We start from the raw sequence: 26,959 nt of genomic DNA, 5'->3' as shown, positions 1-26,959 counted from the left end.
GCAGTGAAGGAAAGCGCAGTTTACATCCGGCTGGTCATGGACACACACACCGCACCAGCCAATGACTGACTTAAAGGGGTTCTGCACTTTGGATAGATCATCAGCTTCTGATCGGCGGGGGTCCGACACTCGTGACCCCCGCCGATCAGCTGTTTGAGAAGGAGGCAGAACCCCTTTAAGTGGTGAGGTGCTGCTTGTGGCCACATCACTGCTGAAGCCAGTCATTGGCTGGAGAGGTGCATGTGACTATGCCCATGCACTGCCAGGTGTAAACAACGCCAGGACCAGCGGAGGGCCGTGCAGAGGACCGAATAGGGGCAGGGAGCAGGTAAGTATGAATCTTCTATTTCAGGGGCCATGCTGCAGGAACTTGTTAAAAAATCTTTTTTAATGGCAAATCCCTTTAAGCCCCTAATATACTGCACAATATTCAGGACAATTACCGGGAACAAGTGTTCAGAGGCAATCAGCAATCACTCATTTGTCAGATGATTTGCATATTTTATCAGGATGAAAATGTAAGATAATCATCAGCGCATCTCCCTGTATAATCACGGATGTGCTACCATTCACTGGTGTAATAGGCCAATGTAAATGAGCCCTGATCAACATTTTTTTTTTTTCGGTGGCCCCATTGAGTGCCGCAATATGACAATGCGGCACTCAGACTAAAAAAGGTTGTGCACACCTGCACTATAGCCTGTGCCTTTTATTTCCGGAGCCAACCACTAGAGGGTGCTGAAGTGTAGTTTTTGTATTATTAGTAAACCCTATTCTAGTCTATGGGTTATCCCACGAAAAAACTATCCACAGCATGGATAGGTGATAAATTGCAGAATGCTGTGGAATGTGACCACAAAACGGGTGGTCCCTTAATCTCCTGACTGAATGGAGCAGTAATATGCATGTCAGTCCTCTGCACCATTCATTTCATTAGTTTGAGGGAGCACTGTCTACAGTACATCAGCCCCATAGAAGAGAATGGAGCAGTGCACCTACCTGCACACTACCACTATTAAAATTACAACTGGATCGGAGAACCCTTTGATGGCTCAATCCCGATCCGGTGCTCTGTACTGCTGTCACTGACATAATCAGTCACAGATAACTCATGATGATGATACAGTTGACGACTGCGGCGAGTACAAAAACCAATGGCTCCAGTCTCTGCCGTTCACCCTCATGGACTTCAGGAACTAGGCCTGGAGCCGACGAGGCAGTAGAATGGCGCAGGCAGCACGATAACAAAGGCAATGTGCACTGGGATACAGGCAACACAGGTGGAGGCTGGAAGAGGCCTGTGGAGGGTCAGGTGAGTATCTTTTTTTTATTTGTCATTTGTTGGGGGCCATTATAAATATTAGGAGCAATATGAGGTGGGGGATAACAGGTAATGGGATACTATAGGGGTCATTATAAGTACTGGGGGTGCCATGGGGAGATTAGAAGTACTGGGCCAGTATATGGGTCATTATAAGCACTGGCCCACTATAGAAAATAACTACTGGGGGCATTATAACTATTAGGAGCACTATAGGATAGGGACTGTATATACTGAGCCACTATAGTGGTCATTATAAGTACTGGGGATGCTATGGAGGGATTAGAAGCACTGGACCACTATAATGGTCATTATAAGTACTGGATCACCATAGGGGTGGATTGAGCCACTAAAGGGGTCATTATAAGTACCAGGCCACTATAGGGAACACTATAAGTATAAGGGGCACTATGAGGCAGGTATTGTAACTATAGGGGACATTATAAGTACTGCGGGCACTATGAAGAGGAGAGATTATAAATATTGTGCCACTAGAGGTGACATTATTACTAATGGGGCACTATAGAGGGGAGAGATTATAAGTACTGCTCCACTTTGGGTGACAATATAATGCTGGGGGCAGTAAGGAGGGAAGAGATTATGAGTACTGTACCACTATAGGGGTCATTATAAGTACTGGGATACTATTGGGCTCAATGGGGATACTATAACTACTGGAGGCATAAGAAATACTGAGACCACTAAAGGGGCATTATAACTATTGCGAGCACTATAGGGGCTCATTATAACTACTTGTCCACTATAGGGGAACATGAAAACTACTGGAGCACTATAGGGGACATTATAAATAGTGGGGCACTGTATAGGGCAAGATAATTACTGGAAGCACTATAGGGGGCATTATAACTACTTGGGGCACTATAAAAGAACATTATAACTATTAGGGGCACTGTAGGGTGCATGATAACCAGCTGCACTATAGCGGGCATTATAGCTACCGAGGGCACTACAAGGGTTTATTATTACTGGTGGCACTTTTGGAAGGCATTATGGCTACTGGGCCACTAAAGGGGGATTGGGCATTATAACTACTGGGAACACTATAGGGGGACATTATAACTACCACAGTCACTATAGGGCCCTAATAACTACTGGGGGAACTGTGGGGAAAATAATTTCTACTATAGGAGGCACTACTACTATCAGGGGCACTCTGGGGGAGCATTGTCACTATCAGGGTCACTGGTAATAATTAGGGCGCTCTGAGGGAGAATTTTAATTATTGGTGAGGCTTCTGGGTTTGCTATTAATATGGGGATGGGAACTCTCCCTATATGGCAAACAAAGCTCAATATTTATTGCCCTAATTCTGTAGTTTATAGAACCACCCCATTGTACTGGATTCCTGATTGGCCAACAAAATCAGGAATCACAGGCTCAAAATCCTCTGGGGTACACCATGCAAGTTCACCGGTAGGGGGCTCAGGTGGACTTATCTGGTGGGCCGGAAAACTAGTACGAGCCCCAGAGCTGCTCGTACTAGTGTGGGCCACAGGGTCCCTGGCATGGGGGTCCCCTTGCTCCGCCTGGTGGGGTCTCTGCCGCCTTGGGGGCTCATCATCATCACTAGATGATGAGGACGCGGATGACAAGAGGAAAGTGGGGTCATCCTCGTCCTCACTGGGGCTCTCGGAGTCGGAGGCAAGCAGGGCGTATGCCTCCTCGGCCGAGAACATCTGGTGGGTCATAGGAGAGTGTGTGTGTGTGGAGAACATTATTTAGTGTGCGTGTGGGGGCACAGGTGTTTGCGTACTTACCCTAAACCTAACAAAAAAACAAAAGAAAAAACATTTACACAAAAAAAAAATAATGCACAAAAAAAAAAAAAAAAAGGTAAAAAATAAAAATAAATATTCAAACTCTCTGATCAGCGGTGGGGTGGGTGATGCGCTAACAGTGGCCGGACGAGTATTCAGCGCGGGTGCAATGCGTGAGTTGAACGCATTGCACCCGCACTGAATCCTGACCCATTCATTTCTATGGGGTTGTGCACATGAACGGTGATTTTCACGCATCACTTGTGCATTGCGTGAAAATCGCAGCATAGAAATGAATGGGGTTGCGTGAAAATCGCAAGCAAGTGCGGATGCGGTGCGATTTTCACGCACGGTTGCTAGGAGACGATCGGGATAGAGACCCGATCATTATTATTTTCCCTTATAACTTGGTTATAAGGGAAAATAATAGCATTCTGAATACAAAATGCATAGTACAATAGCGCCGGAGGGGTTAAATTTTTAAAAAAAATATTTAACTCACCTTAAAGGGCTTCTGTCACTCCACTAAACTCATTCTTTTTTTTTGGTCTCCCTACAATCCTTATGCTGCGATTTCTCAATATATATAGCTATTACACTGTTTGGTTCAGTAGTTCTATCAAAAAACTGACTTTTATATTATGCAAATGACCTCTCTAGCAGCAGGTAGGGCGGCTACGTGCTGCTAGCAGCCGCATCCTCCATTCATAATGACGCCCCCTCCTCATGTTGATTGACAGGGCCAGCGGACGCGCTCGTCCTCTGACTGGCCCTGTCTGCGTTTTAAATCTCGCGCCGGTCTTCAGTTGGCGCAGGCGCACTCAGAGGAGGGCGCTCGCTCGGCCGCTCCATCCTCAGTGTGCCTGCGCCGATGACGTCACATGTACACCCGACGCAGGCGCACTGAGGAGGGAGCGGCCGAGCGAGCGTCCTCCTCTGAGTGCGCCTGCGCCAACTGAAGACCGGCGCAAGATTTAAAACGCAGACAGGGCCAGTCAGAGGACGAGCGCGTCCGCTGGCCCTGTCAATTTAACATGAGGAGGGGGCGTCATCATGAATGGAGGATGCGGCTGCTAGCAGCACGTAGCCGCCCTACCTGCTGCTAGAGAGGTCATTTGCATAATATAAAAGTCAGTTTTTTGATAGAACTACTGAACCAAACAGTGTAATAGCTATATATATTGAGAAATCGCAGCATAAGGATTGTAGGGAGACCAAAAATAAATAAATAATGAGTTTAGTGGAGTGACAGAAGCCCTTTAATCCACTTGATCGCACAGCCGGCTTCTCTTCTGTCTTCTTCTTTGCTGTGTGCAGGAAAAGAACCTGTGGTGACGTCACTCCGGTCATCACATGATCCATCACCATGGTAAAAGATCAAGCCGATTTTTCTCACGCACGTGCAAAACGCATTACAATATTTTGCACTCGCGCGGAAAAAAAATAAAAAAAATAAATCGCACACCTTTTCCCGCAACGCCCGTGTGAAAGGGGCCTAAGAGTGCCGGCCACAGTCAGCAAACGCACACACAAAAAAATAAAATAAATATATATATACGCTTGCGCCCCCCAAAAAAATTGTGTGGGGGGGCAAGCTGCAGCACCCCTGGGGGGTCTAGGGTCACACAGCTGAGTGTGCTCTGGACCCCAGACACCTGATCAGGTTGATGCTGAAAAAAAAATAAATTCCCCCCTAAACGCTCCCTGCCTAATCTAAGCTGTCCCTAAGTACCTTTTTAGTGCCAGATGGCACTGTGGTGGCTCAGATGGGGGGTGCAGGGCACAGATCCCAGAGGCTCCTCTCTCCACGGCTCCAGGACGCAGTGTGGAGGAGGAGAGCAGAGCTGGGGGAAGTTTAACCCCCACCCATGCAGCCAATTGGAAGCGATCCTGAGAGGTGATGTCACCATCACCTCTCAGGATCTAAGGATGGTGATTGGTGGTGTATTCTCACACCACCGATCACCATCCTATTCCGGGTTATCGGGTCATCAGAGACCCGAATAACCTGGAAACGCAGCAAACCGCAGGTCTGAATTGACATGCGGTTTGCTACGATCGCCAATATGGGGGGGGGGGGGAATCACAGCACCCCCCTCGGCATTTTCACAGAGTGCCTGCTGAATGATTTCAACAGGAACGCCCTGTGTCCTAAAGTATCGGGACATCAGGGAGTACCTTATCAGTGAGGAGAAGGGTACAAAAGAAATTTCCAAGGCTTTAGCTATACCATGGAACACAGTGAAGACATCAAGTGGAGAAAATATGGCACAACAGTGACTACCAAGAACTGGACGTCCCTCCAAAATTGATAATGAGACAAGAAGAAAACTGGTCTTGGAGGCTACAAAAAGGTCTACAGCAACATTAAAGGAGCTGCAGTAATTTCTGTCAAGTATTGGCTGTGTAGTACATGTGACAACAATCTGCCCCTTAGGTCAGCCATCAGCCCCTTATGTGAGCCCCCAGGCAAGAAAAAAAAAAAAAAAAAAACACTACTTGCCTCTCCTGCTCCTGGTCACCATTGCGATCCTCTTAACCCTGCTGTCGGCTGTGTATCGCAGCGGACAGTGTGATGTCACAGTGCGCAGCTCATAGCCAAGCTGAGGACCAGGAAGCGGCGAGTACAGATCCTTCACCGCTTCCTGGTCCTCCTGTACTAATGAAGCGCTTCCATAATGGAAGCGCTTTATTAGTACCGCGTTAAAGACTGCCCTGATCGCTGCGACACGGCAAACAATCTTCCAGGGCCCGGTCCTGAGCCGCGGTGGTTGGGGACTGCTGGTCTAGACAATGGAGCCTCCTCTCTTCCTCGTTCTTTGGGGACTGACTCAAGGATGGAAGAACAAGGTCTTGGGTCCTATGAAACAGGGCGACCACTTTAGGTAGAAAAGAAGGATCTGGTTTAATGAGTACTCTGTCCTCCAGGATGTTAGTATAAGGCTTATTCTGTTTTTTGCGTTCAGTACATGGAACCATTCATATAAATGGATCCGCAAAAAAAAAAAAAAAAAAAAAATGTCAAAAATAAAAATACAAAAACACACAACTGAAGGTACTCCGTTATGCCTTCCGTTTCCGTATCGTTCAAAAATAGAACATGTCCTATTATTGTCCGCGTAACGGACAAGGATAGTACTGTTCTATTAACGGCCAGATGTTCTATTCTGCAAAAAAAGGAAAGCACACGGATGTCATCCATAATTTTTGCGGATCAGTTTTTTGCGAACCGCAAAATACTGAAAAAGCCATATGGTCGTGTGAAGGAGGCGAGGCTGAATTCTCACCCACGCGCCTGGCAGAGGTAATCGCCACCAGAAAAGCGGTTTTAAAAGACAAAGTTTTAATAGATAAATCCTGCAGTGGTTCGAAAAGAGGCTCCATCATTCTAGACAAAACTAGATTAAGAGCCCACGGTAGAACTGAGGATCTGATCACAGGTTTAATCCTACTAATCGCTTTAAAGAATCTCCTAATCCATGGATGATTGGCAATAAGGAAATCAAAAAAAGCACTAAGGGCAGAAACTTGTACCTTAAGGCTTCTTTCACACTGCAGTGTTTGGTCAGTGATTTCCATCAGTGATTTGTGAGCCAAAACCAGAAGTGGAGCCTCCACAGACATGAGGTAGAAGGGAAAGATCTGCTCCTGTTCTGTGTTTAGAGTTGCACCTGGTTTTGGCTCACAAATCACTGATGGAAATCACTGACTAAACACTGAAGTGTGAACGAGGCCTAAGAGTGGTAGGTCTTAGGCTCTTATCGAGACCTTTTTGTAAAAAATCGAAAATTTCAGACTTAGGTGCAGAACTCAAGGGATCTACCAGGTTTTTAGAGAAGTTTAAGAATGTCTTCCATATTCTGAGGTAAATGGTAGAGAATAGATGACTTTTTTTCCTACAATAATAGGGTAGATACAACTTCCTTAGATAGACCCGCGCGTTCTAGGATTTCCCTTTCAAATACCAGGCTGTTAGATGAAGGTTTCTTACTTCCGGATGGAAGACAGGACCCTGAAACAACAGATCCTGCCTGTCCGGAAGAATCCAGGGATCTGTTACAGAAAGCTTTCTCAACCAGGTGAACTATGTTCTCCTTGGCCAGAAGGGGGCAATCAAAATGAGCCTCGTCTGTTCATGCCTCAGTTTCTGTAATACCCTTGGAAAAAGTCTTAGAGGAGGAAAGGCATACAGAAGTTGATTTAGCCACAGAAGGGAGAAGGCGTCTATCCCTGCAGGGGAATCTTCCGGATTTAGGGAAAAGAATAGGTTGCATTTTTTGTTCTACCTGGTTGCAAAGAGGTCTGCTTGAGGATGGCCCCAGAACTGAATTATCTGGCTGAAGACTTCTTGGTTTAAAAACCATTCTCCCTGATCTAGAATGTTTCTGCTTAGATAGTCTGCCACCTTGTTTTCTGTTTCCTTTAACCACTTAAGGACCACAGGTTTATACCCCCCTAGTGACCAGGCCCTTTTTTACAAATCGGCACTCCACAACTTTAGCGGTTTATTGCTCGGTCATGCAACTTACCACCCAAATGAATTTTACCTCCTTTTCTTCTCACTAATAGAGCTTTCATTTGGTGGTATTTTATTGCTGCTGACATTTTTACTTTTTTTGTTATTAATCAAAATGTAACGATTTTTTTTGCAAAAAAATGACATTTTTCACTTTCAGCTGTAAAATTTTGCAAAAAAACGACATCCATATATAAATTTTTCGCTACATTTATTGTTCTACATGTCTTTGATAAAAAAAAAATGTTTGGGCAAAAAAAAAATGGTTTGGGTAAAAGTTATAGCATTTACAAACTATGGTACAAAAATGTGAATTTCCGCTTTTTGAAGCCGCTCTGACTTTCTGAGCACCGGTCATGTTTCCTGAGGTTCTACAAGGCCCAGACAGTACAAACACCCCACAAATGACCCCATTTCGGAAAGTAGACACCCTAAGGTATTCGCTGATGGGCATAGTGAGTTCATAGAACTTTTTATTTTTTGTCACAAGTTAGCGGAAAATGATGATTTTTATTTTAATTTTTTTTTTTCTTACAAAGTCTCATATTCCACTAACTTGCGACAAAAAATAAAAAATTCTAGGAACTCGCCATGCCCCTCACGGAATACCTTGGGGTGTCTTCTTTCCAAAATGGGGTCACTTGTGGGGTAGTTATACTGCCCTGGCAATTAATGGGCCCAAATGTGTGAGAAGTACCTTGCAATCAAAATGTGTAAAAAATGGCCTGCGAAATCCGAAAGGTGCACTTTGGAATATGTGCCCCTTTGCCCACCTTGGCTGCAAAAAAGTGTCACACATCTGGTATCGCCGTACTCAGGAGAAGTTGGGGAATGTGTTTTGGGGTGTCATTTTACATATACCCATGCTGGGTGAGAGAAATATCTTGGCAAAAGACAACTTTTCCCATTTTTTTATACAAAGTTGGCATTTGACCAAGATATTTCTCTCACCCAGCATGGGTATATGTAAAATGACACCCCAAAACACATTCCCCAACTTCTCCTGAGTACGGCGATACCAGATGTGTGACACTTTTTTGCAGCCAAGGTGGGCAAAGGGGCACATATTCCAAAGTGCACCTTTCGGATTTCGCAGGCCATTTTTTACACATTTTGATTGCAAAGTTCTTCTCACACATTTGGGCCCCTAAATTGCCAGGGCAGTATAACTACGCCACAAGTGACCCCATTTTGGAAAGAAGACACCCCAAGGTATTCCGTGAGGGGCATAGCGAGTTCCTAGAATTTTTTATTTTTTGTCGCAAGTTAGTGGAATATGAGACTTTGTAAGGAAAAAAGAAAAAAAAAGAAAAATCATCATTTTCCGCTAACTTGTGACAAAAAATAAAAAATTCTAGGAACTCGCCATGCCCCTCACGGAATACCTTGGGGTGTCTTCTTTCCAAAATGGGGTCACTTGTGGCGTAGTTATACTGCCCTGGCAATTTAGGGGCCCAAATGTGTGAGAAGAACTTTGCAATCAAAATGTGTAAAAAATGGCCTGCGAAATCCGAAAGGTGCTCTTTGGAATGTGTGCCCCTTTGCCCCCCTTGGCTGCAAAAAAGTGTCACACATCTGGTATCGCCGTACTCAGGAGAAGTTGGGGAATGTGTTTTGGGGTGTCATTTTACATATACCCATGCTGGGTGAGAGAAATATCTTGGCAAAAGACAACTTTTCCCATTTTTTTATACAATGTTGGCATTTGACCAAGATATTTCTCTCACCCAGCATGGGTATATGTAAAATGACACCCCAAAACACATTCCCCAGCTTCTCCTGAGTACGGCGATACCAGATGTGTGACACTTTTTTGCAGCCTAGATGCGCAAAGGTGCCCAAATTCCTTTTAGGAGGGCATTTTTAGACATTTGGATCCCAGACTTCTTCTCACACTTTCGGGCCCCTAAAAAGCCAGGGCAGTATAAATACCCCACATGTGACCCCACTTTGGAAAGAAGACACCCCAAGGTATTCAATGAGGGGCCTGGCGAGTTCATAGAATTTTTTTTTTTTGCATAAGTTAGCGGAAATTGATTTTTTTTTTTTTGTTTTTTTCTCACAAAGTCTCACTTTCCGCTAACTTAGGACAAAAATTTCAATTTTTCATGGACTCAATATGCCCCTCAGCAAATACCTTGGGGTGTCTTCTTTCCGAAATGGGGTCACATGTGGGGTATTTATACTGCCCTGGCTTTTTAGGGGCCCTAAAGCGTGAGAAGAAGTCTGGAATATAAATGTCTAAATGGAGCCTTACAGGGGGGGGTGATCAATGACAGGGGGGTGATCACCCATATAGATTCCCTGATCACCTGTCTGTCATTGATCACCCCCCTGTAAGGCTCCATTCAGACGTCCGCATGTGTTTTGCAAAACACATGCGGACGTCTGAATGGAGCCTTACAGGGGGGTGATCAATGACAGAGAGGTGATCACCCATATACACTCCCTGTCATTGATCACCCCCCTGTAAGGCTCCATTCAGACGTCCGCATGTGTTTTGCAAAACACATGCGGACCGCATGTGTTTTGCAAAACACATGCGGACCGCATGTGTTTTGCAAAACACATGCGGACCGCATGTTTTGCAAAACACATGCGGACGTCTGAATGGAGCCTTACAGGGGGGTGATCAATGACAGGGGGTGATCAGGGAGTGTATATGGGTGATCACCTCTCTGTCATTGATCACCCCCCTGTAAGGCTCCATTCAGACGTCCGCATGTGTTTTGCAAAACACATGCGGACCGCATGTGTTTTGGATCGGATCCGCAAAACACATGCGGACGTCTGAATGGAGCCTTACAGGGGGGTGATCAATGACAGAGAGGTGATCACCCATATACACTCCCTGTCATTGATCACCCCCCTGTAAGGCTCCATTCAGACGTCCGCATGTGTTTTGCAAAACATGCGGTCCGCATGTGTTTTGCAAAACACATGCGGTCCGCATGTGTTTTGCAAAACACATGCGGACGTCTGAATGGAGCCTTACAGGGGGGTGATCAATGACAGGGAGTGTATATGGGTGATCACCTCTCTGTCATTGATCACCCCCCTGTAAGGCTCCATTCAGACGTCCGCATGTGTTTTGCGGATCCGATCCAAAACACATGCGGTCCGCATGTGTTTTGCAAAACACATGCGGACGTCTGAATGGAGCCTTACAGGGGGGTGATCAATGACAGGGGGTGATCAGGGAGTGTATATGGGTGATCACCTCTCTGTCATTGATCACCCCCCTGTAAGGCTCCATTCAGACGTCCGCATGTGTTTTGCAAAACACATGCGGACCGCATGTGTTTTGGATCGGATCCGCAAAACACATGCGGACGTCTGAATGGAGCCTTACAGGGGGGTGATCAATGACAGAGAGGTGATCACCCATATACACTCCCTGTCATTGATCACCCCCCTGTAAGGCTCCATTCAGACGTCCGCATGTGTTGCAAAACACATGCGGACGTCTGAATGGAGCCTTACAGGGGGGTGATCAATGACAGGGGGTGATCAGGGAGTGTATATGGGTGATCACCTCTCTGTCATTGATCACCCCCCTGTAAGGCTCCATTCAGACGTCCGCATGTGTTTTGCAAAACACATGCGGACCGCATGTGTTTTGGATCGGATCCGCAAAACACATGCGGACGTCTGAATGGAGCCTTACAGGGGGGTGATCAATGACAGAGAGGTGATCACCCATATACACTCCCTGTCATTGATCACCCCCCTGTAAGGCTCCATTCAGACATCCGCATGTGTTTTGCGGATCCGATCCAAAACACATGCGGTCCGCATGTGTTTTGCAAAACACATGCGGACGTCTGAATGGAGCCTTACAGGGGGGTGATCAATGACAGGGAGTGTATATGGGTGATCACCTCTCTGTCATTGATCACGCCCCTGTAAGGCTCCATTCAGAGGTCCGCATGTGTTTTGCGGATCCGATCCATGTATGAGTGTAACCGTAAAAATCATGCGGACGTCTGAATGGAGCCTTACAGGGGGGTGATCAATGACAGGGGGGTGATCAATGACAGGGAAGTGATCAGGAAGTCTATATGCGTGATCACCACCCTGTCATTGATCACCCCCCTGTAAGGCTCCATTCAGACGTCCGTATGTGTTTTGCGGATCCGATCCATGGATGCTGGATCCGTAAAAATCATACGGACGTCTGAATGGAGCCTTATAGGGGGGTGATCAATGACAGGGGGGTGATCAATGACGGGAGGGGTGATCAGGGAGTGTATATGAAGTGATCAGGGGTTCATAAGGGGTTAATAACTGACAGGGGGGGGTGTAGTGTAGTGTAGTGTTGTTTGGTGGTACTTTACACATCTACCTGTGTCCTCTGGTGGTCGATCCAAACAAAAGGGACCACCAGAGGACCAGGTAGCAGGTATATTAGACGCTGTTATCAAAACAGCGTCTAATATACCTGTTAGGGGTTAAAAAAATCACATCTCCAGCCTGCCAGCGAGCGATCGCCGCTGGCAGGCTGGAGATCCACTCGCTTACCTTCCGTTCCTGTGAGCGCGCGCGCCTGTGTGCGCGCGTTCACAGGAAATCTCGGCTCACGCGAGATGACGCCAATCGGCGTTAGCGTAGCCTGGGAGAGCCGCCGCGATGACGCCTTTCGGCGTTACAGTTGCGGCAAGCGGTTAAAGGGAACCTGTCATCTGGATTTTGGGTATAGAGCTGAGGACATGGGTTGCTAGATGGCTGCTTTTATTGTGTAAAAAAACTGATTTGATACATATGCAAATTAACCCGAGATGAATCCTGTCCCTGACTCATATCACGTACAGGACTCATATCACGTACAGGACTCATCTCAGGGTAATTTGCATATGTATCAAATCTTTTTTTTTTTTTACACAATAAAAGCACACAGAGCTATGGGGACTGGATATTGCAGATGTGCTAGCGGCCATCTAGCAACCCATGTCCTCAGCTCTATACCCAAAATCCCGGTGACAGGTTCCCTTTAAGTGTACTGCTTTGATGAATAGAAAATAAGGAATAATCAGGGAAAAAATGTCTGCAGCTAAAGACATAAGATTTTTTGATCTGGTCCCTCCTTGCCTGTTTAGGTAGGATACCACCGTGGTGTTGTCTGAGAAGATCTTTATTCCTTTTCCTTGTATTATGGGTAGGAATTCTTTTAAGGCAAATAGAACCGCTCTGAGCTCTCTCATATTCCGGGTGTCCTGACTCTCCATTGAGCTCCATACCCCCTGTCGAACCCCCCACTGACAATAGGCCCACCACCCGGTAGGACTGGTATCTGTGGTGATGGCTATCTGCTCCTGTAGATCCCAAAAGAGGCCCCAGACAGATTTGTTGTTCCAGCCACTAGGTTAAGGATTGTATCACCTAAGGGGTGAGAGGAAGCGGGGCATCCAATGGGGATAGTGATCCCTGCCACTCTTTTAGAATCTGTCATTGAAGTGTTTCTGGAGTGAAACAGGGCCCAATTGACCGTGGGTAACGTGGAGGTCACCGGTCTGATGGTTTAATCTTTTGAGGCTATCAGGGACCGCATATACTCTCTTAAAGGGGTCTGCAGTTTTTTAACTGATGATCTATCCTTTGGATAGATCATCAGCATCTGATCAGCTGGGGTCCGACCCCCGGGAGTCCTGCTGATCAGCTGTTTGAGGGTCCTGGGTGTCGGACCTCAGACGATCAGATACTGCAGTTTTTTTTAAACTGCAGAACCCCTTTAAATCAGGATATATTGTGCTGAGGAAGGATATAACATAGGTTCCCAGAATCCAGAATCAGTCCTAGAAATACACAACTTTGGGAAGGGGGCCGCACCACAAAATCTCTAAGAGTGCACAGACCATTAAAAACCTATATGTGAACCCAACGTAAACATGATGGACCACCTTCCCTGGCATTTCCATTGTGCCAAGCCAGGACCAGGATGTGAAGAACAGCAGTGGCAGGGATAGGTAAGCATATTTCTTTGTTACTTGTTTGTGTTTTTTTTTAATCTGAAACTTAAAAGGGCTGTTCGAGTTCAGAGCTGAACCCGTACATACCCACATTTTCACCCAGGAAGCACCCCTAAAACTGCTAGGGCAGCGTTTAAGCCCGCCCATCAGAGCCAATGACGTCACTGGGAACACTGCTGGGTGGGAGCCTCCGCCTAGCAGTGTAAAAACTAACAAAATAGCCCTTACCCTGCATAATCCAGCATTGAAAGAACTGGGGCACGAAATGCTCCGATGCTCAGATCACAGGGCCTGCCTGGGTGGCCGTGTCACGTTTGATGTGCATTTTATTCAGGTGGTTTTTTTCCCTATAGAGAAGTTTATGAGAAAAAATAAACTACATAGCCCCCAAAAAAAAAAAAAAAGCGATGGATCAAAAAAAAAAATGCAATAAAAAAGTTGCACAAAAACTGCACATCTGTACTGCGTCTCACAATCCCTGTATACTTACATCTGGAGGCAGCATTTTCTTTTAAGAAAAGAAAGCACCAAGATAGCCAAGCAAGAAGAAAGCAGCAGTAAACCGCCAGGAAAGAAATAAGGCTGATTTCACACATACAGTAACTACACACACAAAAAATACAAAATAAAAACTGCAGTTCTTTGAGCAAAAGCCAGATGTGCAGATCCAGCCGGGAGGACAAGTACAAGTCCTTGCGTTATATTTCCCCTTCCTACAGAATCCCACTTTCTTTTAGGAAAATGATCGGTTGCTATGGGCAACAATGGCTGCATAGCTCTAACAAATCAGCCCCAATCTCTCATAGCTTTGCATCTCCCCTTCTGTAGGAGTTTCTACTGCAGCTAGGCTATCCTCCCGCCTCCGCGCCAAGGGGAATTCTACAGTTTGTAAACTTCAAAGGCGCTCGCTGTGACGTCACGTGGCTCAGCCTATAGGAAGCGGTATTTACATGAAATGGGCGGGGCTCAAAAGGCAGAGTGAGGTTTGGAACGCATGGAGAACGGAAGCGGAAGAACTTCAACTGTCACTTCTAGAAAAACGTGACAGCCGGTGTTCTATGAAGGTAATGGACTGCGCTTCTTTCTGAACTGGGCTGAAAATCGTACACATTGCCTTTTATGAGGAGCGTCCGACTACAGGGCGATCATGTGATTCTCCATGGCTGAGACCCGTCTAATGCAGCTAGCTGCCTGGGGTTTTCCCTCGCTGATCCCTATGGAATAGCAGTTGCATATAGAATTTATATTAGAATCTGGACCTCGTGATTGTGTGTACATTGTTATTGTGCTAAGGATACTGACCCTTCATTAGTCATGGACAGATCTGCGGTGGCCAAAGTGGGCGCTGTGGCCAGTGCCAGCATGTGTGCCCTGGTGGCTGGAGTGGTGTTGGCTCAGTACATCTTCACTGTAAAGAAGAAAACTGGAAGGAAAACAAAAATCATAGAAATGGTGAGTACCTGCTGTTCAGGACTGGAATGTGGGTCTTGCTTGGCTTCTTCCTGCAGATCATGTGTCACCATCATGCCCACAGCCGAAGATGGCACGTTGTCTCACATCAGCAGATGTAGAGAAATAAAAGGCACTTACTAATGTATTGTGATTCTCCATATTACCTCCTTTGCTGGTTTGATTCATTTCTCCAACACATTATACACTGCTCGCATCCAGGGATTACAACCACCGCTGCAGCACAGATATGAGGTGGCCGGGACAGGAGCCGCTGTTCATGTTTGCCTAGGCGCACTCCTGCGGTCCCAGCCACCAGAGAGGCCGGGGCTTTTTCATATAGCAGAGATCAGCAACATTCAGTACTCCAGCTTCTGTGAAACTACAACTCTCAGCCTGCACACTTACTTGGCTGTTCTTGTAACTCCCACAGACGTGAAAGGAGGATTCTGGGAGTTGTAGTTTCAGAACAGTTGCTTGCTGATTCCTGTCCTATAGTGTGCAAGCAGTGGATTGCAGGGTGGTCGTAACTAGGGATGGGTGAACTTCTGTTTTCAAGTTCAGCATACACGGTACGGGTTATCTAAGAATTATGGTGCATGGTAGCGGAATCCATAACAGAATTCTTAGATAACCCAAACCTTTTATGCTTTACTTGAAAACACAAGTTCACTCAACACTAATCATCATAAGTAGGGATGAGCGAATCGACTTCTGATGAAACATCCGAAGTCGATTCGCATAAAACTTTGTTCTAATACTGTACGGACCTGGAGCTCCAAGAAAAAAATACAGTGCACTCTGCAAACCAAATAAAGTACAAAAAAAGTATTTTAATGCTATGCTTATTAAGTCAATTTGAGATTCTTGGCAAATACATTTTGCACAAAATTTGAGCCCGTCTGCCGCACGTCAAGGCGATCTCTGTAAGATACCATAACGGCCACCATAAAATTCAGGGAGTGTAGGTTCCACATGCATGCCAAGCCCACTCTATACCTCTCCTGGTGCCAGATGGCCCCAACGAATGCAATGAGAGTCCACACTATACCTCTCCTGGTGGAGCAGGCTACAGCTTTATACTTGCACTAATAAAAATGGTTATGGTACAGTATTAGAATGTATTGGTTCGCTAAGTATTGTGAGACTTTAGGTCATAACTTCATAAATTAATTTGTACTGTAAAAAAATATTTCCCGAACTCTGGTTTGGTTCCAAGGTACCACCTACTATTAGAACGAAGTTTTATGCGACTCAATTTCGAATGTTTCATCCGAAGTTGATTCGCACATCCCTAGTCATAACCCCTAGAAACAAGCGGTGTATAATATGATGGAAACATGAATCCAGCCAGCAAAGGAGGCAATATGGACAATCACAATACATTAGTAGCTACCTTGCATTAAAGGGGTATTCTGGTAGGTGAAAGTTACCCCCTATCCACAAATCGACAGGGATCCTACTGCTGGGACCCTTTACCATCCTGAGAAAGGGGGCCCCCTGCTGCTCCCCTGAAGTGACCGAAGCGGCCTGTCGCACATGTGCTCGGCCACTCCATTCATTTTTATGGGAGTTCTGGAGATGGCAGCGCAGGCTATATCTGGAACTCCCATATAAAAATGAAGTGCCTATGAGCGCATGTGACCGTCTGCTCCAGTCATTTCAGGGGATACCGGGCCCCGTTCTCGTGATTGGTGGGGGTCCCAGCGGTAGAACCCCTGTCGATCTGTGGATAGGGGGTAACTTTTACCTACCGGACTACCCCTTTAACTTTGTTGACTTGAAAAATGCCATTTGCTGAAGGGGGACAACCCCTTTAAGGAATGTAATATGGTATCTATCTCCACCTGTTATTCTTGCTGTGGCTGACTGAAGGGGGTTCTATGGTTGGCTTTTGCTCAGTAATATCCATGTGTATGAGTAGAGTTTGCCTTTGATGGTACTTTTACATGGACCAATGATCTGGCAGATTATTGGGGGTGAGCGTTTGTATAAAAGCTCGTTCCTAGTAACCTGCCTGTGTAAAAGACGTCGGCAATGGTCCTTCATTGGGTGATCGCATCGCTCTGCCAACACCATGGTTCCTTATGCAGCAGATCGGGCTGTCTAAACAATGAATAATGATTTCCTATGGGGACAAGAGATCACTTGGTGATTGCTGTATATGAATGCAGTCCTCACTTCCACTGATGATCAGGCAATTATTGGGAACGTCTGCTTTGTTCCCAATAATCTGCCAGATGATCAGTCTGTGTAAAAAGCGCTTTTAAGCCTCATTCACACGTCAGTGTTTGGTCAGTGATTACCATCAGTGATTGTGAGCCAAAACCAGGATTGGAGCCTCCGCAGACATAAAGTATAAGGATAGATCTGCACCTGTTCTGTGTTTAGACCCGCACCTGGTTTTGGAAATCACTGACCGAGCACTGACGTGTGAATGAGGCATTACAAGTGATGTGGATTATAGAACCAGTAAAGTAAATGAGGTTGTTACAAATATAATTTCTATCTGTTAATTTCTCTTACGAGAAATGACCTGCTCTGCAGTAAGGCTTCCGTTTAGTCGTCATGCATTCTGAATGGAAAGAGATGCGCTCAAGATGTCTTCCATTCTGTCGGCATGCCCTTTTTGTGTCCGGCCATAAAAACTGGAAAAAAACTGGAAAAAAACTGATCCGGCACTGAAAGCTATGTAGGTCAGTGGTGATGGATCCATTTCTCTAGGAGCCTAAAAAAATCTTTCGCCCATTGACTTTCAATGTATTCAGTATCCGTATTTTTTCTGTTTTGATTTCACACTACCACATCCTAACGGAATGGATGCATCCTGTTGTGTAAAATCAAAACTCATCCATTTAATTCCAGTATTGAGATCCTCTGCTGCAAGTGTGAAAGTAGCCTAAGTTTTTAAAACCTGTCAATCTCCAACACGGAATTATTGTCAGTTTGTTGCAGATTTTCTCCTTTGAGGTCAATGGGATAGTGAACCCCAGTTGTTGCAGATTTTGCTGTAAGTTGCCTGTTGATCCACCACAAAATCGTCAGGTCTTTGTGCCACCCACGTTTTTTTTTACGGACTCATTGACTTCAATGTGCTGTGGACCGAATTTTGCGGACCAGAATAGGACGTTCTGTAACTTACGGAGTGGACATACAGATGTGGACAGCACATGGATGTTGCACACGGAAGGCAGCTTCTCCACAGCAGTTCTGCTAAATGTGCGGCCTGTGAACCCTAACTTGGGGCTCTTTCACGCGAGTGGATGCCGTGCGGGTAATCCGCTGCGTGAAAGAGTGCCAAGCCCTCTGACAGCAGAGGACGCGGAGCAGTAACATGATGATAATGCTCTGTGCCTCTCTGTGATCTTTTTACTACAAAATCACAGTGAGATAAAGTTGTCACCGTGATTTTGTAGTAAAAAGATCACAGTCAATCATGTTACTGCTCCGTGTCTCTGCTGTCCGGAGAGGGGCTTGGCACTCGTCCACGCAGCAGATTACCTGCACTGCATCCGCTCGTGTGAAAGAGCCCTTAGTTTCCTGTCCGGACTGAATCCTGACCCATTAATTTCAATGGATCTGTGTACACGCATCATTTCTGCCTTCAGGAAAAATTGCAGCAAGCTATATATTGTGCATATCCAGATGCCATGCATTTTTCACTGCTGATTGCTAGGAGATGTAAATTGTTGTTCTTCAGGTTTTTTGTTTACGCACATAAAAAAATGCATAACGCAAACACGGACCAAACTGATTAACTTGTGTGCAAAACAATCAGTTTTTCCCAGAACAGATCCTGACAGAATCCGTATCACTCGTGTGAAAGAGGCCTTAGGCCCCTTGTAGACGAGCGTTCCTCCCGCAGCGAGTCCGCATCGAAGCACCTGACCTCCCAGCACTGATGGGAGTCACATAGCATTATATTGGTTTATGATGCTATGTAACCCTTACAGTTCTGGAATGTATTGGATAACACTTGCAGCATTATGCCAGTGTCATCCAATACATTCCAGAACTGTAAGTGTTACATAGCATCATAAACCAATATAATGCTATGTGACCCCCGGGAGTGCTGGAAGGTCAGGCCGGGAGCTGTGTTGCGGACTCGCTGCGGGAGGAACGCTCGTCTGCAAGGGGCCTTACTGTCTGAGCTGCAGTACCCCAACATAGCCACTACACAGTGGATGGAGCTTTCTGCTTCCACCTCCATCCAATATATAGTTTTCAGTGCCGGTGACTGCTCGAAACAACTGATTGGCGGAGTTACCTGGAGTCAGACACCCACTGATCTGATATTGGTGACCTAACCTGAGGAGAAACAATCATAATGCCAGAGCTCTGTAACTTTGTTGTTCCGTGTATGCAACTGTTCTAAATGTTGCCTGGTGATCAGCTGATTGACACTGATCGGCAGTTGTAGCCTTCAGCTAATGGTGGTTATCACAAGGGAGTGGGCACATGTTCTCTGTGGCAGAAACCACAGTATCCTAAAATAATGCTTTGTCCCATTAAAGTCAGTAGGGCCGTGCTGTGTTTTCAGGAGCACTGATGTACAAGTAAATCTATGAAAGGGGTGCAAAGCTAAACCAATGCTGTGATCCTTTTATGATTGGTCCCCCACAAAGTGATGTCATATCTTAGTAATATAGCGTTGTTTTATCAAGAGTATTCCCGTCTGGGCATTTATGACATATCTACAATATAGGTATGGGTCCCAACTCTAGGAGAACGGGGCCTGAGAGGTGGGACCTACACCTATCTGTCCTTTATGGCATTAAGAGTAGACCAGTTCTGTTAATTTCTGTAGAAACGACACTAGTCCTTCCTGCACACTAAGCTCCTGGTCCGATGGGTCAGAAGAATGAGGCGTATATTGTAGTTGCCAGTTTTCTGTTATTAGCAGGCTGTGTTCAGAAAGTGGACATACCCTATTATTGTCAATGGGATCAGTCAGACATTGTTGGTGTCCATCAGGTGGCGGATCTGGCACTGCCATTATTTGGAAATTGTTACTAGAAATGGTGGGTGCAGACCTGAAGCTATCTTATTAGACCATCACAAACCAGAGCTGGACGCCTCACCGCTTCCAGAAGGGATACCTCACCTACTAAAACCAGGATGAATGAGTGAAAGATCCTTTCTGAAGAATATCCGTTTGTCATACATTGCTCCTTAGTGAATTATAACTCTGAGAAGTTGTCATGGATGACAGTAGACATGATAGTAGGATGACGACTCTTGTGTACGCGTTGTGTCCTCGTGCGGTAGGCAGTTCTGTCATAGAAAGATCATGCTTTATAGTGGTGATTGTACACTTGCTCACACTTGTAAGGAAATGTCTGTAATGTGGACTGTAGTATTGCAGCATTCAGGTGGACGGGGATGAGCCTGCACAACCAAGTAGTAGAAATAATCATGGCATTATGTGAGGTCCGGAGGGCTTGGAGGAGGTTACATCTCAGATCAAGATGTATTCAGAGAACTCGCACTGTACAAAAGTTGATACAAGACTTTTTACTCACAAAATTGGATTATTCACAAAAGTCAGTTTTTTGTTTGTTTTTTTGCCACATGACCCTCTTCAGACCATCACACTGTCCTATGTCACACCATGGACAAGGTCTTACTGGTCGCTAGTTGGCATAACTGCAATCCACCATATAGAGGGCACTTGGCAGGCATACCTTTTTAATCCACTATGTAGACGGCGTCCAACTAGTGCCCAGCAAGACTCTGCCCATGGTGTGATGCATACTGTTAGGACAGTATATAATGGTCTGGGGAAGGTCCCATGGCCGAAAACCCTATTGTGGATTGTCCAATTTTGTGAATATATACACTTGCATTATAGGGCTTTTCTCATATTTGATATTGATGGCCTATCCTCAGGATAGGTCATTAATATAGGATCGGTGGAGGTGTGACTCCCTGCACCCCTGCCTATCAGCAGTTTGAAGAGGCCATGGTGCCTCTATGAGCACCGCAGCATCTTCCTTGGCGCAGCTCAGCTTGGTAAGCTGTGGCTGAGCTTGGTAAGCTGTGGGGAGGCCACAGCGCTCTAGGGAGCGCTGTGGCCTTTTCAAAGACCTGATTGGCAGGGATATCGGACACCTGTCAATCTGATATTGATAACCTATCCTCAAGATAGGTCATCAATATCAGCATCTCAGAAAACCCCTTTAACGTTTAGTGAGTGCAGAATTCTCTGTACCAGTCTTGAGCCTCAATATCAGACAGAGACCATGAGCCTGACCATTTCAGTTTTTTTAATAATATGTTAGACCGGTATTTTTCATGGTTCAGTCATTGAACAGATCCGAAACCCCAAACTCGTACGAGTGGATGGGATCATGAACTGGGATGAGATCGCCAGGGTAGAAGAGGCGGGTGCAAAGGTTTCAGCTAAATGCTCCAAAGTTGTTTTCAAAGTTGGGTCCAGACTGTCGTGCTCACAGCGGATTGTGTGTACTGGATACAACTGAAAACATGTTTTTACCCACTTGTAGCAAGCAGAGATATTGAAGCTAGTGCGTGATTAACCCTCAAAGCTTATTGGAAAGATAAAAAAAAAAATTTGTATAGGAGCTAGCACCACCAGCAAAGAACTGATTGCCAAGGTAAGCTGCAGCCCACCAGACATCGCCCTAGAGGTGAAGTGTAGTATTACTGGGCTGGGATGTTCTTATTTCCCTGCTGATGATAGTATAAATAATAAAGGGAACCTGTCACCGGGATTTGGAGTATAGAGCCGAGGACATCCGCAATACCCAGTTCCCATAGCTCTGTGTGCTTTTATTGTGTAAAAAAAAAAAAAAAAAAACTATTTGATACATATGCAAATTAACCTGAGATGAGTCCTGTATGTGATATGAATCAGGGACAGGACTCATCTCAGGTTAATTTGCATGTGTATCAAATCATGTTTTTGTTTTTTGTTTTTTTTTACATAGGAGCACCATGGCCTCTTCAAACTGCTGATAGGCAGGGGTGCAGGGAGTCACACCTTGGAGCGCTCTAATTGTCTTCCTCAATTGGACCATACACATTGACAGCGGGTGGGCAAATGTTCATTCAACCATGGGAAGCTGACAAGCCATTGCTAGACGCAACTTGTGGTGGCCCATACCTGGTAGTAGAAAGGGTCAGATATATTGAAGGCCAACGTGCCCTGTCCTTGTTTATCTAGACATTGGGCAATCTGGAGGCTCCCATATACATGAGATTGTCCATGAGATCGCCTGACATTTATATAATGTGAATAGACAGCTTTAGTCTACAGTGATGTGTCCGTCCTTCTGACTGTCTCGGAAGTCTGAGCACTGAGAACTAAAATCTGGCAAGTGTTTTTCTCAAATCTTTTGTGAGCGTCTTCTATGCATTAAAGGGGTTGTCCAGTACTTTTATATTGATAGGATTGTTCATCAATGTCTGAAGGGGATTCGGACAACCCCCCCCCCCCCCCCCCCCATCAGCTGTTCAGGAGTAGTTCTGGCGCTGGCACTACCCCATTCCTCCATTGTGTAGTGGACAGAGCTGGTCACTGTAGCATTCTCTCCAGTGGGAGCGGAGCCCCATCCACTATGTAGGAGCCCCGCTGTTTTGACACCAACCAATGCCGCAGCTACCACTGAACAGACCCCCACAGCGGACAGGCCATCAGTATAACAGTACTGGATGACCCACTTTGAAGCTATTTTAACTAAAAATGTCTTTGTTGCGTTAGCATTAAATCAGATCCCAGCATTGACTTTTGACACTTTGGACCCAATTTACCAAAAGGAAAATGGTGTAAAGTAAAACTGGATTAGTTGTCCATAGCAACCAACCAGATTCTACCTTTAATTTTCAAAAGGAGCTCTGATGCTAGTTTTACTTTACACCAGTTTTGATAAATCAGGGCCTAACTGTTTAATGTATGTGTGAATTTTCTGGCATAAATATCCACCATTGGCTAACAATAATCTGTTAGGAGCTTCATGCTGCCCGAACTATAGGCAGCATGAAATCCTGGCAGGCTCCTTGGTCAAACAGCTATGTTTTACTCTGAAATGCTTGCTTCTCCCGGTCCAGCGTCACAGTTAGGGCTCGTGCAACGCAAATTGCGGTAGGCAGTGCACGGGCACCAACCGTGGGGCCGCCGCATGCGGATCGCGGACCCATTCAGTCTGCAAAAAAGTAGTACATGCATCTCCCGGAAAAGCGGACCCATTCAAGTGAAGTGATGTGGGGTGCACACAGCCGGTGCCCGTGTATTGCGCCGTATGCGGGCTACAATACGGCTACGGCCGGGCAACGGCCATGTGCATGAGCCCTCAGGGTTCCTGTTTGTGTATGCGGAGAGACCCGTCAGTCAGTTGAGCCATTGGGGCGCCACCCATAGCTGTTTGTAACCAGGGAGCCTGTCATTGCTTGGGCAGCATGGAGCTCCTGATGGGCAGAACTGGATATTACTGTAGACATTTTAAGTTTGTGGCCAGTTTATCTGTAGATGTATAACGTGCTTGATGATGAGATGCAGACAACATGACGTGATCTTTGTTTTGATTTTTTTTCTCTTCTGTAATTATGATTATACATTGCATAATAGTAAAAAATAAATAAATGTAAGAGCGACCGGTCTTTCTTGTTGTGATAGTTCTATGTGATGTCATTTTTTTTCTTTACACAATGACTGATGCACTTGATTTCTTTATTGTTTTAATATCGTTCCCCTCAATAAATGACTAAATGGACTGCTGTGCACAAACACCTTCCCGTAGGTACGTTGGAATTAATATCCTGGTTGTACTGGTCCCACAGGTGGTTTACGGACATACCACATGACTTAGGTATGTAAGATAAATTAGAAGCTAATATTTACACACGGCCTTGTGAGGTACGGTATATGTATGATGAGGCTCGTCCTGCAGTGCCTCAGCGTTATTTCCTTCAGTTCAGAGACCACATGATATTGAGTCAGTGGAATCTAACAGATGGAAAGGATCTCTGAGGATATGTCTTCCCAATCTTTAAGATTTGGCTTGTAAGAGTTTATAAATGAGGATTTCCACCCAAAATGGTTTACTACCATGTAGCCATTTGCTGAAATATAATCATTTGTTCCATTGACCTTACAGTGGGAGCAATTAGGGCATTGGTTGTCATTTTTGTGTCTGCATCATGTCTGACGGTCACTTTGAAGTATTCTGATGTACTGAACAAATTGGTCTAGGTACCCAGAGGACTCGTTGCCTCTCTCTGCTTTAGTAACTAGTTGTAGTCCCGATGAAATCGCGGTTCCGGAGCATCTTTTCTTAGAACTGTATGTTGTGCTGTTCTCCTATTATTCCCACTATACATTTGCATTAATTGCCGACTGGGTGTTACTCTTCTCTTTGTAGAATGGGTGTGTCTCTACACAGTCTGCCACTGACAGCGCACACACCAACTGGTAACGCCCTTTTTGTCAATTCCTTAATGTCTAACGTCGCTTTCACACAGGTCAGTGTTTGATCAGAGATTTCCAAAACCAGACGTGGGTCTAAAACACAGAGCAGATGCAGATCTTTCCCTTATACCTTATCTCTGGGTAGCCTCTGATCCTGGTTTTGGCTCGCAATCACTGATCAAACACCGACCTATGTAAGCGGCATAATAGTAAAACAACACAAAGCAGACATGCAAAAAAGGATGCCCCAAAATTGTCATTTCAAGAGGAGTAGTGACAGGTCTTCAGTTGACCACACACGCATGGCCATATCTCTGCTCAAATTAACAGAAGTTCTGGAAACCCATGAGTGAATAAATTATAACCTGCAGGGGAAATACTGTCATTTTTATCTGATGTTGTAGATACGTGATTTCACTTCACTTCTAGTTTCTAACATAAAAATAATCATACCACTAGTCAGGACTCTCACAGTGTCTCCATACTCTTCATACTGATTCCCCGCTCCAACGCTTTGCGTCCCTCTGCCAGTCTCTGGCTTCCTGGTCCCTCTTGACACATGACCAGTTAGCCAACCAGTGGCTGTAGTGGTGACCCTAGTGAATTGATTGGCTGAGCAGTCAGTTCCTGGGTGTCTAGAGGGACCTGAAAGCATTGATTGGTAGGGGTCTGGGATGATCAGAACATGAGCATACTTAAAGGGGTTATCGGATAGGCCCTAAATATTCTATTAGTGGGGGGTTTGACTGCTGACGCCTCCACTGATCAGCTGTTTGATGAGGACATGGCTCTCCAGTGAGCACTGCAAGATCTTTCTAGGTCCGTGATGTTCATCTGTCACGTGGCCTATTTGCAGCTCAGTCTCTTCAAGTGATTGGGTCTGGACTGCAATACCAAGTGCATCCACTATACAGTGAGTGGCGCTGTGCCTGGTAATCTGTGAGCTCATCAAACAGCTGATTGGTGAGGATGCCATGTGCCACACCCCCACCGATCAGATATTGATGACCTAGCCTGAGGATCGTTCATCAATATCGAACTCTAACAGAAAACCCCTTTAATTTGCCAGACAACCCCTTTTTAATGTCATCCAATGTTGGTGTAACAGTAGACGAGGCTATGTGTGTGCCTCAGACATGTAAACGTGGAGGCTGTCATATAGATATGTGGTATGTACAGGCAAGCAGTATACTGTCTGCCTGCTGTCATGTCACTCACGCACTTGAGCTTACCGGAGAAGCAGGGGCTCGCACCTGCTGTTGGTCAATACGGGATCTGTATTTAGAACTACCAGGCCGATAATGTATACAACTACAGTGCCCTGCGTAACTGCCGCAGTATCTGCTGTACAAGTACAGTTTGGATACAACATCCTGACTGTGTGAAAGAGGCCTAAGGTGCAACGTTATAGAGCACTGCGTCCAGATGCTGTGGGGTAACATGTAATAACAGTTTCAATATGTGAACTTTACATAATATCTGCTTGCAGAAGTGGACTGGGTACTTAAGGTGACCCCCAATATCGTAGGTGGGTCCAAATTGACTGGTAGGTGGGGTGACACAAGTAGATGGGCCCAATACAAGTGACAGTGTCAGTGATAACATAGTGTAGCACAGAATAACATCCCACAGGACCAAATATCACGGTGCAGCAGAAGAAGCTGTCCCTTTGTGGTAGCCATCAACAGCTGCCACCTTCTGTCCTCCTCCCCCACTTGTCTTTTAATATGGGTATGGAGCAGGGGGCTTAGGAGGTGAGATGTGGGCCACAACACCCAGCCAGCTCTACCTTCAGCATGCTGCCAGGACTTCCTCTAACAATGACCCCTATAGTTCCCCCAGAAGTATGTGCCTGGCCATCGGCAGGTAGGAGGGCTCAGGTGGCCCTATGGGCATCGGACCAACCGGAAAATTCCCTGTAGGGTCTACGCCAAGCACCTCTGTCTGCTTGCAGATGTGATGCAGTCTGAATCCGTGTCCCTGAGGACCTCTGTGACAAAACAGTCAGTGTTTCATCTGTTTGGTCCCTGTGCCCATTTTATGCCCTCCGTGTGTCATCCTTATTCCTCATACACTGAAACCAGAGCATCTCCTACCAATGGAAAACCACTGACAGAACATGGATGCCATCAGTGTTCTGTCAGTGGTTTTTCATGGACTTCAGTGGGCGTGTGTGATCCTCATCACTGATCAAAGTAGTGCATGTTTCCGTGTTTTTTTTGGGTCAGTGGAAAACCACTGACGTGTGAACAACCACATTAAAATCAATGGATCCATGTGCTATCCATGGAAAACACAGACGGCACACCTCTGTGATTCACTGAAGCTTTAGTTATTCTTCTCTGTATCACATTGGGTACTTGCCATTTTTTTTCCCCAACAACTTGTATTTACTACATCCATTAAATGGGAATTTTGGGATCATGCTTTTTGCCCTAATCAACAGCGTCTTTGTAATGTACGCACAGTAGTGATCCTGCCCCATTGTCGGTTCTTCTGGGT

At 45.7% G+C, this 26,959-nt stretch overlaps 1 protein-coding gene across 1 annotated transcript in view; it reads left to right on the top strand.

Moving 5' to 3' along the window:
* The first annotated feature begins 14,651 nt into the window (after positions 1–14,651).
* The window catches only part of NT5C3A (5'-nucleotidase, cytosolic IIIA), a 60,731-nt gene continuing 48,423 nt past the window's right edge, over positions 14,652–26,959 (top strand). The window contains exon 1 of the mRNA XM_044294615.1: positions 14,652–15,033. Coding sequence (XP_044150550.1) covers positions 14,896–15,033 — 138 coding nt within the window. The 5' untranslated portion in view covers positions 14,652–14,895. The remainder of the gene's footprint in view (positions 15,034–26,959) is intronic.

Source organism: Bufo gargarizans, chromosome 5, assembly GCF_014858855.1.
Source record: "Bufo gargarizans isolate SCDJY-AF-19 chromosome 5, ASM1485885v1, whole genome shotgun sequence".
Classification (NCBI taxonomy): domain Eukaryota; kingdom Metazoa; phylum Chordata; class Amphibia; order Anura; family Bufonidae; genus Bufo; species Bufo gargarizans.
This window is presented reverse-complemented; position numbering and strand designations above follow the sequence as displayed.